Here is a 20,494-nt window from a genome sequence, read left to right on the forward strand (position 1 = left end):
GTCTGCTGGTAACTTGCAGTCTACTCACAGTGATATCTTAAAAGTTAAAGACTAGATACACAAAACTTACAGTCAAATTAGCACTGGAACTTCTACAATTACAGTGTATTTACGCATAATTTACACTCATATTGTGTGATTATTACAGTGACATTATGACCGGAACTTGTCGAGTCTCAAAGACACCCATTTGCAGCGCCGAGTCATGAGTTGGTATGTATGTACGCGGGTTGGACTGGACCCATTTGCATTCTATGACAAGCAGGTGTAAAACTTTGAAATTATAGTAAGAAAACCTTGCAAGTATAGTACCTCATGCCATCTACGGATTATAGACACAACTGAACCAACATACACACTGCCTATCATACAGATGACCACACATTGAACCAACATACGCACTGCGCTATCCATAGTGTGAGCAGTTTAACATCTCTCTAATGCAAAAAAGCCTTCTTCTCCATCATTGTTAATTCACAGTCTGAAAGAAAGGATCAAACAAGAATTAGACCAATCATTAAGATATACATCACAAAGGGAAGCAATTAACACTGAGCCAAAAAGCTGAAAATACATAGTACAAGAGACAGTGAATGATGTAGACGAGCACAGTAAATTAGGCAACCTGGAGCCAAAAGTACAACTAAAAAAAGACTGGAAATCATGAACCTCTTTACTGTAAATTTGAAGTATAAAAAATAGAAGTGCTTACATCATCAAAGAAATCAGTAACAAGAAGTCTAGAACTTATCCACCCTGTTGAACTCGCAGAAAAACTATCATTAGCATACTTCTGTCCTTAAGTTCGGAATGTCAGCGCTTGAAAAATGGTTAACAACTTGAGTCCTTGCAGTCCATACTTCCATAATCTTGAATGTAAAGACACCGCAATTGTGTGCCTGGTTTCACATGAATAAAGGAAGAAAAAAAAAGATACCAACATGGGAGTAATAAAAGCATCCCAGAATCCTATGAAGTGTGTAATCCGTTCGAATAAAAGAAAATACCAGAGATAAATCTTAAAAGATAACAACACAGTGCCTTCAAAAAGGAAACAAATTTAGAAGCAAATTGATTAAAAATGTACTAGCAGATCACTAAACTGCAAGTGAAATTCAGAATGCTCATTAAAAGATGGATCAAGGAAAGCAAAGGCTCCTCCCTTCAAACAAACAAAGAAACAAAACCAATGTTTTCGAACGGTTATGGGGAAGTACAGCTGCAACTAGGAAGAGTAATATGAAGAAAAATGTATATATTGTAAATGAGAAATAAAAAAAGAAATGGCAAAAACAAACACCAAAAAAGAAGGCAGAAATTAAATTACTTACATGGAGGAAATGAGAAATAAAAAGAAAGGGCAAAGACAAACACCAACAAGGAACCATGAAGTCAGAAATCCTTCAATTCCAATTGGGGAAAAGACGGACACCAAAGCTGCAACAACTAATTGGGGGAGAACCATGGAAGATCATACAAGAGACGATCCACAGGCTGAAAGTCCTTCAATTCCAATGTCTTTGCTCATGCCTAGTGCATTTCTTTGAGATCTAGAACCTGTAAAATCACAAGAATGAAAAGCAGAGATCGCAAATTCTTTCCATTTGACAGAGTGTATTGCACAGACCACTCTAGTTAAAAATCAAAGAAACTGGTCAGTTTTGTTTCAAAAGCACCAGGGCAAAAGAAGCTAAAATTTACAATAGCAAAACAATACTGAAATTACTATTATCAAGCTGCTGAAATTACTAGACAAGCAGAAATTCCTGTTCCTGTGCACAGCAAAGTTTCTGACCTAAAAAGCACGGACACGGCAGGAATTGCCGATTGGCCGTGTCGACACGGTGGGATACGGCTGGATACGCGTATCCCCCAATATCCCCTGATTTTCGATTAAAAAAAAGAAAAAAGCCCAGGGACACGGCGGGACACGTACGTGACACGGATGGGATACGGCCCAGCCCAAAAACAGCCATGGCCCAAAACGAAACCCTATTTTTGCAGGAATCGCACGCAGCTCTCCACACAACAACGAGGGACTCCCAGGTCCCAGTCTCTTCTGGATCGAAGCCGCCACCTCCTGGAACGAAGCCGCCGCCGCCGCCGCCGGCGACGCTTGGATCCGACCGGCCACCACACCCCCACACCAGGAGGCAGCAGCCTCTTCTCCTGACGGCAGGTAACCCTCCCCAATCCCTGAACTCGCATCCTCTCCTCCACTTCTTGACCTGTTTTATTCAGATTTGATCTTCCATTAAGCTGCTGGATGTTGTGCTTGCTGCTTGCTTGCTAGCTGCTGCTCTTTGAATGCCTGTAGATTGTAGTAGTAGTGTACTAGACTACTAGTGTAGTACTGCTTGTCTGCTTCAGTGCTTCTTTTTCCTAGCTTAATATCATCCTGCTCATGAATGCTTGTAGAGCATGGCATCTGGGAGTGGCACAGCTGGGTTATGTCTTCAACTCTTCTAATCTTCTTTACTGTTCGATGTGTTTTGCAAGATGCAACTTGCAATGACATGGGGGGACAAGAATCAATCAAGCACTTGATAAAAGAGACACAACCGAATGGGGGCAGTATCTCTATTCTAATCTTTTTCTCCTTTATTTTCTGTATTAACTCTATATTACATGACATATTTTTATTTTATTTTATATATGCTCACCGTATCCCCGAATGGCTGTTTTTGGAAAATGCCGTATCCCCGTATGCGCATCCCCGACTTTCCGTCCCCGTGTCCGTGCTTTTTAGTTTCTGACACAAAGGTAGATTCAGTATATATTGACAACGTGAATAGAGGCAACACTACCCAACAAAGACAATGTGAATTACAGCCTAATTACCACTGTAATGTTACTGAAATTACACTGTAATTGGGCTGACCGTAAATATTCTAGTAAAAATTGCACTGTGATTACCCATGGAAATTACACTATAACAACATCGTAAATTATAGAGAAATTGCACTGTAATTATAGTAAAATAGCAGTGTGATTTACAGTGTAATTACCCTGAAAATTACACCGTAATTACTCTGTGATTACAAGTACACTGTAAGAACACTACAATTACAATATGCTTACTCTGTAAGTTCAGAGGAAATTACACTGTAATTAAAATGAAATTACAATCTTGAAGCAGCTGTCAACTTAGATGCAACACTACCCAAAACATACAAAAAAAAGGTTATAAAATGGATACAAATACTACCAAACAAAGACAACCCACAAAGAAAAAGGTTCTAAAATGCTTGCAGATACAACATAGGCAACACCCCCTCCCCCCCCCCCCCCCCCTCCCCAAATACTTTAATTGCATTGAAACTTCATTGTGATCTAGTGTAATTAACCTGAAAATACACTGACAAAAGCACTGTAATAACCTGAAATTAGATTGTAATTGCAGTGACTGTAAACTAAAAATCATAGAAGTTACAGCAAAAATTGCACTGTGGTTACCTCTAGAAATTACAGTGTCACTACTCTGTAATTTCAGAGGAAATTACACTGTAATTAAAATGAAATTACAGTTATGAAGTTGCCGTAACTTCGATGCAACTACTACCTAAGAACGCACACCCAGCATCTAACAACAAAAAAGGTCAGCGAAATCAAACGCCCAGGCTAGCAGAAACAAAATCAACAGGGGAATTAGATCCACCGTTTCATCCATGCACCTATCACTGTAACATTGTAGTAGCAGGAAAAAATCGCCAGGAAAATCCACCACTAAGACTACACATACACTCACATCTACATCAAACACAAGGGAATCGAATCAAACCAGAAGATCTAGAAGAAATTCAACGGGGAAAGGGAGAAGACCCGGATAACGAACTGAAATCACACGACACTGGAGCGGAAATCAATCTGAAAGAAGAGGAGGATGAGGAGATCGGAATCACCATGGATGACGAGGAAATCGCCAAGAACTGCCTCCCTCTCATCTTTAACTCTCGCGAAGAAATGAGAAAGGGCAAGAATAAAAAAAGACAGAGAGCCAGGGGATAGGCAGTAACGGGTTGGCTGGGAAACGAAAGCGCGCCCGGTAACAGACGCATAGAAAAACGTCCAAAAAAGCCAGCACCCAGCGCGGACCTCGGCACGAGATCAAACGGCCAAAAAATTTGAATGCAAACCAATTGCAAATCACTCGACTGTAAATTAGCAAAACCGTAGTCATACGCTAGTGGTATTTTGTCATGTAAACTGAACTGACTACACTTTGGTTTTCACCAGTGGTATGTTTGAACCTCTGATTTTTGACTTGTGGTATTTTGGCCATTTTCTCAATCCTGCAAGAAAAGCCGCACGAATCCCGCCTCATCCATCTCTTTCCGCCGCAGGTAAGTTGATGGAGCCCAACGCCGACAAGCTACGCGGTCTTCGCATCACCTCCCTCGATGATGAAGATGATGATGAGACAGAACTGCCCGCGACCGTGGCTGCAGCGGCTTCGGGCTATGATGACGATGACGAGGACGAAGATGAAGAAGCGGAAGTGATGCTTGGTTTCCTGGAGAAGCCGAAGCATCCAGGCCTCCTCCTCCGCCACCTCTTTCCTAGCAAGGCCGGAGGCATCCCGGTCCGTGCAATAATGCCCATCATATTAAGCGACACACTTTGATTTTTTTATGCGATTGGAGCAGGTATTAATATGAGGTGTTTGTGTATTTTGTCCAGGCGTGGTTGGATCCCGTGAACTTGCCCTCGGGGAACTCCAGCTGCTGTGGCTTCTGCGGCGAGCCCCTGCACTTTGTCCTCCAGGTTATTGCTTTGTGCCTAGAAGCAATTGTACCTGCTGTTTTCTTTCCGGAACTTGTACTTGTTAAATGGATGCTTCGGCTGTGTAGATTTATGCTCCTATTGAGAGCAATGCAGCAGCATTCCACCGCACTCTCTTCATGTTCATGTGCCCGTCGATGGCATGCTTGCACCGAGACCAGCACGAACAGTGGACACGCAACCAAGGCAATCCTCGTAGAAGGTGAAGCAAGTCCCGTAGCTGCTGTGTTGGCTTTTAGACTAGAGACTGAAAACATTTTGCTGATCCTGATTGCCTCGTTGGATTGCAGCGTGAGGGTTTTCCGGTGCCAGCTGCCTCGTACCAACGTGTTCTACTCAAGTGAACCTCCAAGTCACAATAACTCTGACAAGCCACTATGTGCCGGAGGTAGTTTTCCTTTTTGTTCAGTTACATGTCATCTTAGATTTACTGTGCCTAATAAGTTTGGTATGCTATTAGTGCTACATTTCCTGCATTACGTAGTACTCCCTCCGTCCCAAAATAAGTGTCTCAGCTTTAGTACAATGTACTAAAGCTAGTACAAAGTTGAGACACTTATTTCGGGACGGAGGGAGTAATTAGCTAGTTATCCTAGAGAAAATGTGCTTATGTCCAGCAGATCTCTTTCACTCTATCTAGCTATTGCATAAATACTTTCTTCATTTACACTTATGAATTCCTAAATCATATTTTCAATATGCTAAAATCTTGAAGTTATCATCTTCATTTGTTTATGCTGGTTGCTCCACATATCGGCACCTTGCTTCTAATGTCTTCCTTCGGAAACATATAATCTTTTGCTTTCTGTTTTTTTTTCCTAGAAAAACATTGCACTGTCAATGTGCTGACTGCTGAGACTAAGTTTGGTGGGGTTTGTTAGATGCTGATTAATTTAGTATATTGATGCGCTTACATTCGTAGGCAACAATGGCCATCTTCTGTCAGTCAAACTGGTTATGTTAATAGATGGCTATATTGATTTCCTTTGTTTACTTGACTATGAGTTGCCAGCTGCTCTCTGTCATTGGTGTGGTACATGGAAAGGGGATAAAATATGTGGTGGCTGCAAGAAATCACGTTACTGTTCTGAGAAACATCAGGTATTCCCAAATCATTTAATCATCCTAGAGATCTCTTGGGCATCTCATGTTTGTGTTAAATCTATCCCTTTGTCATGTCCAAATATACAGTCTTTGGTTTGATCCTTGCCAATTTTTGGACACACTCATGATCCTTTGTCCACCTCCAATACAATAAAGTTTTGACTGGCTTGGACACCAACCAAACAGACCCTACGTATCCCTTTGGCAACCAGATCCTACTTTGGATGAACAAAATTTTGTGACTCTTTCTCAGGCACTGCATTGGCGCTCTGGTCATAAAAATGATTGCCTACAGATAATCAATTCTTCTGAAGCTTCAAGTTCTGTGCTGCCAGCTGTAGGAAAAGGTAACCATGTTTGAAGACTAATAATGCTATTAAGGTCGTAATTATTGCATTTGTCTTTATCCTCTTATAATTCCTCTCTATTTGCAGTTCCAGCTAGGACTTCTTGGCCGGAATATCAGATAGCAATTGACGATGAAGTTGATTTGGATTCTGATGGTTGTGATGAAAACAGCTCAAAATCCTTGGTGATGCAAAAGCATGGTAAACCAGATGATACAATGCAGTCATGGATGGATCAATTTGAGGTTTTTAGCCGTGCATTCTCTCTTTTGTGCTTGCCAACATAGCAACCACTGTTTATTCACTGCTATGTTATATAGGCTGATGCTGACAACCAATGCTGGGCATATTTTCAAGAGCGTATCTCAAGAGCACCAGAGCAAGTATTGAGGTATGCATAACTTGCATGAATCCTCTCCTTGTTCGGTGATGTTTTCAATTTACTTTTGCCTGTTCAGGAAAATTGTAGTTCGATATTGTTTCAATCGTTTTGTAATTCAGTTTATTCAGTTGGCTTGCATATTTATTCTCAACAATGTATGTTATATGCATATTTATTACTAATAAAAGTCTAAATTACGCAGATACTGTCGAGATCCAAATGTAAAACCTCTGTGGGCTTTATCAGCTGGGCGTCCATCAAATCCTGACATCCCTTCATGTAGCTACTGTAAAGGTCCACTATGCTATGAATTTCAGGTTGGTCAATTTGTCTAGGGCCAAAAATATTTGCATTTCTGATATAGCAACACATTTCCACTTAGCTAGTAAACTCAAAAACCCAATTGTTTTTCCATGATAACTCCCCCTTGTAGCAGTAATAGGTTTAGAGTCAATATTTTGTTGCCACAAAAATAATAGACTGAAAACCTTACATTTTTCATGCCCAATATTTTGTTAATGCCCATCTGCTCTCTAAAATGTCTGTTGGGCAAATGCTCTGTTTATGAGCCATCACTACCATCAGTGTCTCAAATAATAATAACAATAACAAGACATGATTCAGAAGTTATCGATCACTAGCACTAGGGACTGTGTAATCAGTTATGCTACTAGGCCAGGCTGTGGCAGGGCATGCATGGCATGGTTTGTGCCTATAAGTTATGACCAAGCTGTTTTTCTTTGTGTCCGAATAGGAAACTAAAAGAATGTTGTTAATGAATTACTTCTATGAACTTACGGTATCATGTTTTTCCTTTAACCCCCATGAGAGCAATGTCCAAATAGTTGTACCTATGGAACTTCATATGAGTGAAGTTTATGCTTAGTCAGTGTCTCAGTGATGCCTCCAACATGCTTATCAGTAATCGTTACATTTCCCTCCCTCGTGCTTGCGTATACAGGATCATGTGCTTACATATCCTTACACTGTGTTTACTGTATCTCCAGATAATGCCACAATTGCTTTATTACTTTGGTGTGAGAAATGAACCAGACTCTCTTGATTGGGCAACAATTGTTGTGTACACATGTAAAGGATCATGTGATCAAAGTACTAGCTACAAGGAAGAATTTGCATGGGTTCAGTTATATCCTACATCAATCTCAAGGCCGTAGTAATGTTTACCTGTTCCACAGAGTGGTGTCTGCTGCTGCAGGTTTGTAACTCTCCCCATTTAACTTTGTTGTTGATCTACAAAAGCTCATGCATATGATCCACTAATAAGCAACGGTTCACTTTGGCATGATTCATTGTGTTTTATCAGTATACACTATCCACTGTCAAATGTGTATTATGATACGAATAATTTCAGTAAATGCACTAATTCTGAGAGAATTTTTAATAGAATGTTCCAAGAGCTGAGAATTTTCCTGTGCCCATTGATGCATCTATTGCTTGAACAAGTGAAGGGCCAATAGTTGTTGTAAAAGTTAGATAGGTATAAGCTTATTTGATGTTGTGTTTTTGGATTCTGAAGCTATGCTAATTGCTAATCGCCATTTTGTTTGTTGTATACATCTGCAATGGATGGGCATGTTTCTTTGGAAAACGAGAAAATCAATATAGTTTGAATCTATTCTCTTGATCTTGTTGTTAGCTTTGTTGTTTTATCTGCCTGGCAAATATGTTCCTTTTAGCGGCAGCAAGATACAGATGCAAGAGAATGTCATCAGTTGGCTGTGTGAATCAGAGATAGTCCTTGCTAGTAACCTATATTTTTCTCTGTTATTGTCTCACCAGGGAGTTGGGAACTTGAAAGTGATGGTCTACCTTGCATTTCAACCTGAAGACAGGCGTTCCAAGCCAGATAGATCTTTTTTAGATGTCAACTTCAATGCAGGGCCATGCTACATTGGGCTTGGTCTAGTATTTAGCCACTGGGGCCATCTAGAGCATTTGATGTGAAATAGTTGTGGTCGCCAGCATTGCCGGTTCAGTGTGCATCTTTATTTCGTTATATAGGATTCTTCGTCTCTTTATGTGGACACCTTGGACGGTTTTGGGGATTACTCGTTAGGGTTCTGGTCTATCTCGTTGGTCTGTTATTTGAGGCTTCTTGCATTTCGCTTTCGGCATTGACCACACCGCATGTAGAGTAGAGTCTCCACATTGCCTTTTTTTAGGAGTTGAAATTTTGATAAGAACTGTGCTTTTTTATACACCAAAAGCAAATAATCTTGCTGGGCTACTTTACGTTTTATCTGTTCCATGCATATAGGATATTCCATGAACATGGTGTGGTAGTTGCCTTGTGTTGAAAGCGATTTTTGCAACGACAAAATTTGTGTGTTTGGCATGGTCCCATGTGCCACCTCCTCCATGGTTTTGGGTTCATAGCTGCACGTTTTGTTGAGCCAGATACGCGCAGACCCGTTGAGGCGTTGCTTGCACGACCCAGTTGCTGGCTGTGCCCATGGAAACTTCCATCCTCGACACGAACCAGCACGGCGGCGTGCTGTGCTGCCTTTCGTTGCGGAAGAAAAGATGATCGGGGAAAAGGGGAAAGCATGGCGCCGGAACCACCGCTGCCGCGTCTCGTCGTCAGCAGGACGCGGCGTGGCCGTGTAACCATGCTGCGGATTCCCGTGTAATGTAAACATTTGGCGAGCAGGGGAGGCACGGCAAGTATCCATCCATCAGCATTATTTTTCTTTCCTTGGCTCCGCTCGCCATCACTCCATGTGCCGCGGCAATGGCATGGCCCTGCCTGGCAAGTGGCCGGCCAGAGCAAACAAATCAACTTTTTCTGCCTGCATACGTGCGAGTTTCTGGGCGGCACTGGGCCGCTTCCGTTGACGGCGACCGCCACCGGCCGCTTACGCTTACAATAATAATGGGATGGATGGATCCCTGCAGTGCTCGCCGGCAATCAAGGGTCCATGCCGCACCACACTCCTCTTTCTTCTTAATTGGAGGAGGAATCGCCCGCCCCAGAGATCCGGAATTCCCAGAGATCCACCGTAATGAACTCTCTCTCTCTCTCTCTCTCTCTCTAAGGAGATCGGATCTGCTGGTCTGCGTCACCACGTACAAAGTACAGACGGACGGTACAGTGCCAGTGCACAACTTACCCCGCAAAAAAAAAGTATCATTGCAAAACTAGTGTCGGTTTTGGTTAGTGCTGTGTACCAGAACGGCCGTGAAGCTGCTGCCTCGTTTAAGTATACTGCGTGAAGACTAGTTTGTTCTGTGTGCATACTTGGGCAGTCCACGGTGATGTCACGTGGCTGAAAAAAATACTCCTACACTGTACCCAAATTATAGTAATCTTCTGGGCTCACAGGCTTGCTTTTCGCTTACGTAGGCAGACCATAATTTACTCGTTTGATCAGGGTCTCTTAATTGCCCTCGCCATCTCACAGCAAGGGAACCAAAACAAATGAACAGCGAATGCCCCTCGACCGACACAGGTGACAGGCCCAGCTCCCAGGCTACGCACACGCAGCACGTTTACCTGCCGTACGACTGACGGCTGGGACCGCAGCGGTGTGTGGGCCCGCATGTCAGGGGTGAGGAACGACGCGATGTCCTGTTGAGCTCGAGGTGGATGAGAGGGACGCGGGTTTAAACGTTGGAAAAAGTCACCGCGTCATGTGCAGGCTCAGGTCAATTCAATTCAATCTCCTCCTCAGCTGCGACGTTGCTGGCTACAACTGGCCGCCACTCGGAGTGATGGCGCTCCCCCCGTTTCCACATCACGGGCTATCGGATCTGCTATACTCACCGCGGGCGGGTCTCCATCACGAGTTCACCACGCGGTTTTACAGACGGCACCGACCGTGGATCTTCTGCATACGAGAGGACACACGCACGACCTGACCCAAAAATGCAGACGCACGGGATTATCCAGACGCGCGGGATTATTACGGGCATTCATGGGACGCTTCCAACTAATTAAACTTGCCGCGAATCAACCTGTGGTTGAATTTCTTTTTTAGAAATACATATGGTTGGATGGTTAGAGTATTGTGGTATCTCAAGCCCATCAGGTTCAAATCATGTTGCTCGCATTTATATCTGAATTTATTTCAGGATTTTCAGCGATGCGCATTCAGTGGGAGGAGACGTTCCCGTCGACGACGAGTCATCTACGTTGACTTCGTAAATCTCAAGATGATATGTCAGCTCAGTTTTTCGAAGGTGCTCATAGGGGTAGAGTGTGCGTGTGTGCGTGTGTGTGTTCATAGGAATGAGTGTATGCGCGTGTATATGAGCGCTTGTGTGATGTTCAAAAAAACTAATTAAACTTGCCTCTCCTGAATTTCAGCTGGGTGGGACCCAGCCTTTCCCCTTAATCCAATCATAGGTTGCCACCTTAAATTCATCTCGTAATAAGTTGTGAGTAAAGTTATCAGAATGATCAAATTGTTGATCATAGGACAATAGTGAAAATGTCGTTAAGTACTAACGACATGTTTGTCGCATATGAAGAAGATGAAGAGGTTGTTGTAACTTGTAAGGAGTTGCATCAATACAGACTCGTTGTAAGTAGTACAACGATAAAATCTTCATTGCTGCTCCAAGTGATTTTTGGCTTCAACTAAATCATTGGTGGCATAGTAAGTTAGAATTGGTCCAAAAAAATTACTGTGATGAATTCTATAACATAAGGTTGAGTATGTTGTTGCTTTAGAAACAACAATAGAGGGTGATGAATCAAATGTTCATTTATGAAATTGTTGTTTTCTAGATGATTATGCAAATGGAACACTATTCTTGATAGTGGTTATGTAGCTCAATCTAAGGAATCAAAGGCTCTACCAGTGATTCAATATATACAAAGCTTGTTTCACATAAATTATGATTTTTTTGTGAAAGCATGATAGATGCATTAAAATGCAAATGATACACACGTATCTAAAGATTTTCAGATTTGATAGGACGAAATCTATACCACAAGCAAAGCATGGACTATCACCGGATTGCCATTGGTGTAAAAGTTAAAAGTGCTAACTAGATTATTGACTCTAGTGCAAGTGGGAGACTGTTGGAAATATGTCATAGAGGCAATAATATTGTATTATTATATTTCCATGTTCATAATTAAGTATTTATATTTCATACTATAAGTGATATGATCCTGGAATATGCGATTCAGTGAAAAACTCATGCACATGTGAAATGATAAATGGATAAAATAAAGGCTCCTAGTCTCACCTGTAAGACTAGCTCAAATGTTGTTGGTGATCATGTTTTCCAGATCTTAGAATATCGTTAAGTGTAACGATACTCCTAAAATAACATTGAGATTATGACGTTGGAAGAACAATCATATTGAATCGATCCAAACTTGTTTGTTATGAATTGAGATAATATCGTTTGTAATCAATTGTAATAACATAGAGTGTTAAACATGTGATTTTTCTCCTTAGACCATGAGAGTATCGTAGTCACTTCTTACCGTACGGTGAACTTTAGGGTTGCTCAAACGTCACCTGTAATACGGTGATCATAACGACAACTTATAGGTTCATCGAAAAGTTTGACAAGTGACTAGATTGCTCGAGAGGGGGATTTGCTCCTCCGACGTTGGAGAGATATTCTTATGGCCCTCTCGGTGTGACAACATCCATCATTGTCTAGCCAGACACGGGTGACTACGTCACGGGGATGCCGGAAAACGACAACAAGAAAGAAGAACAAAACCGATAATGAGGATTTTGGTATAGTGAGCTTGTGATGACTCAGGGGGATACCCCATTGATACGTCCATTTTGCATCATGCTTTTATATCGATATTTATTGCATTATGGGCTGTTATTACACATTATGTCACAATACTTATGTCTTTTCTCTCTTATTTTACAAAGTTTACATGAAGAGGGGGAATGCCGGCACTTGGAATTCTGGGCTGGAAAAGGAGCAAATATTAGAGACCTATTTTGCACATCTCCAAAAGTCCTGAAACTCCACGGGAATTATTTTTAGAATATATAAAAAATATTGGGCGAAAGAAGTACCAGAGGGGGGCCACCCACCGTCCACGAGGGTGGGGGCGCGCCCCCTGCCTCGTGGGCCCCCTAGTGGCCCTATGATGCCCATATTTGGCTATATGGAGTCTTTCGTCGAGGAAAAAATCATAAGCAAGCTCACGGGACGAAACTCCGCCACCATGAGGCGGAACCCTGGCCGAACCAATCTAGGGCTCCGGCGGAGTTGTTCTGCCGGGGAAACTTCCCTCCGGGAGGGGGAAATCATCACCATCGTCATCACCAACGATCCTCTCATCGGGAGGGGGTCAATCTCCATCAACATCTTCACCAGCACCATCTCATCTCAAACCCTAGTTCATCTCTTGTATCCAATCTTTGTATCCAAACCTCAGATTGGTACCTGTGGGTTGCTAATAGTATTGATTACTCCTTGTAGTTGATGCTAGTTGGTTTACTTGGTGGAAGATCGTATGTTCAGATCTATTATGCATATTAATACCCCTTCGATTATGAACGTGAATATGATTTGTGAGTAGTTACGTTTGTTCCTGCTACCTCTTGAGCACTGCGTTGGTTTTCCCTTGAAGAGGAAAGGGTGATGCAGCAAAGTAGCGTAAGTATTTCCCTCAGTTTTTGAGAACCAAGGTATCAATCCGGTAGGAGGCCACACGCAAGTCCCTCGTACCTACACAAACAAATAAGAACCTCGCAACCAACGCGAGAACCAAGGTATCAATCCAGTAGGAGGCCACACGCAAGTCCCTCGTACCTACACAAACAAATAAGAACCTCGCAACCAACGCGATAAAGGGGTCGTCAATCCCTTCACGGTCACTTACGAGAGTGAGATCTGATAGAGATAATAATGATAAGATAAATATTTTTGGTATTTTTTGATATAGATTGAAAGTAAAGATTGCAAAGTAAAATAAATTGGAAACTTATATGATGGAAAATAGACCCGGGGGCCATATGTTTCACTAGTGGCTTCTCTCAAGATAACATAAGTATTACGATGGTGAAGAAATTACTGTCGAGCAATTGATAGAAAAGAGAATAATTATGAGAATATCTAGGCATGATCATGTATATAGGCATCACGTCCGCGACAAGTAGACCGACTCCTGCCTGCATCTACTACTATTACTCCACACATCGACCGCTATCCAGCATGCATCTAGAGTATTAAGTTCATAAGAACAGAGTAACGCATTAGGTAAGATGAATGATGTAGAGGGATAAACTCAAGTAATATGATATAAACCCCATCTTTTTATCCTCGATGGCAACAATACAATACGTGTCGTTTCCCTTTCTGTCACTGGGATCAAGCACCGCAAGATTGAACCCAAAGCTAAGCACTTCTCCCATTGCAAGAAAGATCAATCTAGTAGGCCAAACCAAACTGATAATTCGAAGAGACTTGCAAAGATAACCAATCATGCATAAAAAGATTTCAGAGAAGAATCAAATATTGTTCATAGATAGACTTGATCATAAACCCACAATTCATCGGATCTCGACAAACACACCGCAAAAAGAGTTACATCGAATAGATCTCCAAGAAGATCGAGGAGAACTTTGTAATGAGATTCAAAGAGAGAGAAGAAGCCATCTAGCTAATAACTATGGACTCGAAGGTCTGAAGTAAACTACTCACACATCATCAGAGGGGCCATGGAGTTGATGTAGAGGCCCTCCGTGATCGATGTCCCCTCCGGCGGAGCTCCGGAAAAGGCCCCAAGATGGTATCTCTCGGGTACAGAAGGTTGTGGCGGTGGAAATAGGGTTTCGTGGTGCTCCTGGATGTTTTCGAGAACCAAAGTATCAATCCAGTAGGAGGCCACACGCAAGTCCCTCGTACCTACACAAACAAATAAGAACATCATAACCAACGCAATAAAGGGGTTGTCAATCCCTTCACGGTCACTTACGAGAGTGAGATCTGATAGAGATAATAATGATAGGATAAATATTTTTGGTATTTTTTGATATAGATTGAAAGTAAAGATTGCAAAGTAAAATAAATTGGAAACTTATATGATGGAAAATAGACCCGGGGGGCCATAGGTTTCACTAGTGGCTTCTCTCAAGATAACATAAGTATTACGATGGGTGAACAAATTATTGTCAAGCAATTGATAGAAAAGCGAATAATTATGAGAATATCTAGGCATGATCATGTATATAGGCATCACGTTCGCGACAAGTAGACCGACTCCTGCCTGCATCTACTACTATTACTCCACACATCGACCGCTATCCAGCATGCATCTAGAGTATTAAGTTCATAAGAACATAGTAACGCATTAGGTAAGATGACATGATGTAGAGGGATAAACTCAAGCAATATGATATAAACCACATCTTTTTATCCTTGATGGCAACAATACAATACGTGTCGTTTCCCTTTCTGTCATTGGGATCGAGCACCGCAAGATTGAACCCAAACCTAAGCACTTATCCCATTGCAAGAAAGATCAATCTAGTAGGCCAAACCAAACTGATAATTTGAAGAGACTTGCAAAGATAACCAATCATGCATAAAAAGATTTCAGAGAAGAATCAAATATTGTTCATAGATAGACTTGATCATAAACCCACAATTCATCGGATCTCGACAAACACACCGCAAAAAGAGTTACATCGAATAGATCTCCAAGAAGATCGAGGAGAACTTTGTAATGAGATTCAAAGAGAGAGAAGAAGCCATCTAGCTAATAACTATGGACCCGAAGGTCTAAAGTAAACTACTCACACATCATCGGAGGGGCCATGGAGTTGATGTAGAGGCCCTCCGTGATCGATGTCCCCTTCGGCGGAGCTCCGGAAAAGGACCCAAGATGGGATCTCTTGGGTACAGAAGGTTGTGGGGGTGGAAATAGGGTTTCGTGGTGCTCCTGGATGTTTTCGGGGTATGTGAACATATATAGGAGGAAGAAGTAGGTCGATTGAGCCACGAGGGGGGAGGGCGCACCCCCTGTCTCGTGGACTCCTCGTCTGTTTCTTGACGTCCACTCCAAGTCCTCTGGATCATGTTTGTTCCAAAAATCACGCTTCCGAAGGTTTCATTCCGTTTGGACTACGTTTGATATTCCTTTTCTGTGAAATACTGAAATAGGCAAAAAAACAGCAATTTGCACTCGGCCTTGGGTTAATAGGTTAGTCCCAAAAATAATATAAAAGTGTAAAATAAAGCCCATTAACATCCAAAACAGATAATATAATAGCATGGAACAATCAAAAATTATAGATACGTTGGAGATGCATCAAGCATCCCCAAGCTTAATTTCCTGCTCGTCCTCGAGTAGGTAATAAAAACAAAATTTTTGATGTGGAATGCTTTCTAGCATGTTCTTCAATGTATTTTTCTCTATTGTGGCATGAATGTTCAGATCCGAAAGATTCAAGATAAAAGTTTATTGTTGACATAAAAATAGTAATACTCCAAGTATGCTAATCAAGCAATTATGTCTTATCAAAATAACATAGCCAAAGAAAACTTATCCCTACAAAATCATATAGTTTGGCCATGCTTCATTTTTGTCACACAAAATGCTCTCATCATGCACAACCCCGATGAAAAGCCAAGCAATTGTTTCATACTTAGCCTTTTCAAACTCTTTCAACTTTTACGCAATATATGAGCGCGAGCCATGGACATAGCACTATGGGTGGAATAGAATATGATGATTGAGGTTGTGTGAGAAGACAAAAAGGAGGAAAAGTCTCACATTGACGCAGCTAATCAATGGGCTATGGAGATGCCCACCGATTTATGTCAATGCAAGGAGTAGGGATTGCCATGCAACGGATGCACTAGAGCTATAGATATATGAAAGCTCATCAAAGAAACTAAGTGGGAGTGCATCCAACTTGCTTGCTCACGAAGACTTAGGGCATTTGAGGAAGGCCATCATTGGAATATACAAGCCAAGTTCTATAATGAAAAATTCCCACTAGTATATGAAAGTGACAAAATAAGAGACTCTCTATCATGAAGATCATGGTGCTACTTTGAAGCACAAGTGTGGAAAAAGGATAGTAACATTGTCCCTTCTCTCTTTTTCTCTCTTTTTTTGTTTGGGCCTTTTTATGGCCTTTTTTCGTCCGGAGTCTCATCCCGACTTGTGGGGGAATCATAGTCTCCATCATCCTTTCCTCACATGGGACAATGCTATAATGATGATCATCACACTTTTATTTACTTACAACTCAAGAATTACAACTCGATACTTAGAACAAAATATGACTCTATGTGAATGCCTCCGGTGGTGTACCGGGATTGCGATGAATCAAGAGTGACATGTATGAAAAATTAAGCATGGTGGCTTTGCCACAAATACGATGTCAACTACATGATCATGCAAAGCAATATGACAATGATGATGCGTGTCATAATAAATGTAATGGTGGAAAGTTGCATGGCAATATATCTCGGAATGGCTATGGAAATGCCATAATAGGTAGGTATGGTGGCTGTTTTGAGGAAGATATAAGGAGGCTTATGTGTGATAGAGCATATCATATCACGGGGTTTGGATGCACCGGCGAAGTTTGCACCAACTCTCAAGGTGAGAAAGGGCAATGCACGGTACCGAAGAGGCTAGCAATGATGGAAGGGTGAGAGTGCGTTTAATCCATGGACTCAACATTAGTCATAAAGAACTCACATACTTATTGCAAAAATCTACAAGTCATCAAAACCAAGCACTACGTGCATGCTCCTAGGGGGGTAGATTGGTAGGAAAATACCATCGCTCGTCCCCGGCCGCCACTCATAAGGAAAGCAATCAAAGAACACCCCATACTTCAAATTTGTCACACAACGTTTACCATACGTGCATGCTACGGGACTTGCCAACTTCAACACAAGTATTCATCAATTTCACAATTACTCAACTAGCACACCTCTAACATTACCACCTTTATATCTCAAAACAACTATCAAGCATCCAACTTCTCTTAGCATTTAAAATTTATAACCAAACTAAATTACCATGCTGTTCTAAAGGACTCTCAAAATGATATAAGTGAAACATGAGAGATCAATTATTTCTATAAGATAGAACCACCGCCGTGCTCTAAAAGATATAAGCGAAGTATTAGAGCAAAACTTATTCAACTCAAAAGATATAAGTGAAGCACATAGAGTATTCTAATAAATTCCAATTCATGTGTGTCTCTACAAAAAGTTGTGTGCAGCAAGGATGATTGTGGTAAACTAAAAAGCAAAGACTCAAATCATACAAGACGCTCCAAGCAAAACACATATCATGTGGCGAATAAAAATATAGCTCCAAGTAAAGTTACCGATGGACGAAGACAAAAGAGGGGATGCCTCCCGGGGCACCCCCAAGCTTAGGCTTTTGGTTGTCCTTGGGGTGACTTGGGAATCCCCAAGCTTAGGCTCTTGCCACTCCTTGTTCCATAATCCATCAAATCTTTACCCAAAACTTGAAAACTTCACAACACAAAACTTAAAAGAAAATCTCATGAGCTCCGTTAGTAAAAGAAAACAAACCACCACTTCAAGGTACTGTAATTAACTCATTCTTTATTTATATTGGTGTTAAACATACTGTATTCCAACTTTTCTATGGTTCATAAACTCTATTACTAGCCATAGATTCATCAAAATAAGCAAACAACACACGAAAAAAAGAATCTGTCAAAAACAGAACAGTCTGTAGTAATCTGAAGGTTTCGAATACTTCTGGAAGCCCAAAAATTCTAAAATAAATTTCTGGACGTGAGGAATTTATCTATTAATCATCTTAAAAAGAATTAACTAAATAGCACTCTGCAGTAAAAATGGCAGCAAATCTCGTGAGCGCTAAAGTTTCTGTTTTTTACAGCAAGATCGCAAAGACTTTCCCCAAGTCTTCCCAAAGGTTCTACTTGGCACAAACACTAATTAAAAGCATAAAACCACATATAAACAGAGGCTATATGAATTATTTATTACTAAACAGAATTAAAAAGCAAGAAACAAAAATAAAATTGGGTTGCCTCCCAACAAGCGCTATCGTTTAACGCCCCTAGCTAGGCATAAAAGCAAGGATAGATCTAGGTATTATCATCTTTGGTATGCAATCCATAAGTGGCTCTCATAATAGATTCATAAGTTAATTTAATTTTTTTTCTAGGAAAGTGTTCCATGCCCTTCCTTAACGGAAATTGGAATCTAATATTCCCTTTCTTCATATCAATAATTGCACCAATCGTTCTAAAGAAAGGTCTACCAAGAATAATAGGAGATCTATATCAAGGACAACGAAATCTATGGGCACATAATTCCTATTTGCAACAATAAGAACATCATTAATTCTTCCCATAGGTTTCTTAATGGTGGAATCCGCAAGATGCGACTTTAAAGAACAATCATCAAATTCACGAAAACCTAGCACGTCACACAAAGTTTTAGGAATCGTGGAAACACTAGCACCCAAATCACATAAAGCAAAGCATTCATGATCTTTAATATTAATTTTAATTGTAGGTTCCCACTCATCATGAAGTTTTCTAGGGATACAAACTTTCAATTCAAGCTTTTTTTTCATAAGATTGCATTAAAGCATCAACGATATGTTTAGTAAAAGCTTTATTTTGACTATAAGCATGCGGAGAATTTAGCATGAATTGCAACAAGAAAATACAATCTATCAAAGAGCAATTATCATAATTAAATTTCTTGAAATCCAAGATAGTGGGTTCATTGCTATATAAAGTTTTAACCTCGATCTTTCATCCCACTTTTATCAATTTTTGCATCAAGATCTAAAAACTCCGAATCATTGGGACGCCTTATAACTAAAGTTGACTCATCTCCAGTCCCATAATTATCAAGATTCATATTTCAAAACAAAGATTTAACTGGGGACACATCAATAACTTTTAGATCTTCATCATTATTATCATGGAAACTAGAAGAACACGCTTTCACAAAGCAATCTTTTTTAGCACGCATCCTAGCGGTTCTTTCTTTGCACTCATCAATGGAAATTCTCATAGATTTGAGAGACTCATTGATATCATGCTTGGGTGGAATAGATCTAAGTTTCAAAGAATCAACATCAAGAGAAATTCTATCCACGTTCCTAGCCAACTCATCAATCTTAGACAATTTTTCTTCAATCAAAGCATTGAAACTCTTTTACGAACTAATAAACTCTTTAATATTAGATTCAAAATCAGAGGGCATCTTATTATAATTTCCATAAGAATTGTTGTAGGAATTACCATAATTATTAGAGGAATTACTAGGAAACGGCCTAGGATTAAAATTACCTTTATACGCGTTATTACCAAAATTGTTCCTACCAACAAAATTCACATCCATAGATTCATTATTATTCTCAATCAAAGTAGACAAAGGCATATCATTAGGATCAGAAGAAACACTTTTATTAGCAAACAATTTCATAAGTTCATCCATCTTTCCACTCAAAACATTGGTTTCTTCTATAGCATGCACCTTTTTATTAGTAGATCTTTCAGTATGCCATTGAGAATAATTAACCATAATATTATCTAGGAGTTTAGTAGCTTCTCTTAAAGTGATTTCCATAAAAGTGACTCCTGCGGCCGAATCTAAAAGATTTCTAGAAGCAAAGTTCAATCCGGCATAAAATTTTTGTATAATCATCCAAATATTCAAACCATGTGTAGGGCAATTACGTATCAGTAATTTCATCCTCTCCCAAGATTGTGCAACATGTTCATGATCAAGTTGCTTAAAATTCATAATATTGTTTCTATGAGTGATGATCTTAGCGAGAGGAAAATACTTAGAGATAAAAGCATCTTTGCACTTGTTCCATGAATCGATACTATTCTTAGGCAAAGACGAAAACCAAGTTTTAGCACGACCTCTAAGAGAAAAT

General features: G+C 40.6%; 1 protein-coding gene across 1 annotated transcript; it reads left to right on the top strand.

The window, feature by feature from the left end:
- The first annotated feature begins 219 nt into the window (after nt 1–219).
- Nucleotides 220–8,704, top strand: LOC125551947 (zinc finger (MYND type) family protein / programmed cell death 2 C-terminal domain-containing protein). The gene is made up of 13 exons (XM_048715362.2): nt 220–2,179; nt 2,419–2,571; nt 4,344–4,582; nt 4,681–4,764; nt 4,851–4,984; nt 5,073–5,170; nt 5,795–5,883; nt 6,140–6,233; nt 6,321–6,478; nt 6,554–6,624; nt 6,818–6,932; nt 7,623–7,831; nt 8,416–8,704. The coding sequence occupies exons 1-12, from the start codon at nt 1,975–1,977 to the stop codon at nt 7,788–7,790; spliced, it is 1,608 nt and encodes a 535-aa protein (XP_048571319.2). The 5' UTR covers nt 220–1,974; the 3' UTR covers nt 7,791–7,831; nt 8,416–8,704.
- Nucleotides 8,705–20,494: the final 11,790 nt, after the last annotated feature.

The sequence above is a fragment of the Triticum urartu genome, chromosome 4A, assembly GCF_056163025.1.
Source record: "Triticum urartu cultivar PI428250 chromosome 4A, HENAU_Tu73, whole genome shotgun sequence".
Lineage (NCBI taxonomy): Eukaryota > Viridiplantae > Streptophyta > Magnoliopsida > Poales > Poaceae > Triticum > Triticum urartu.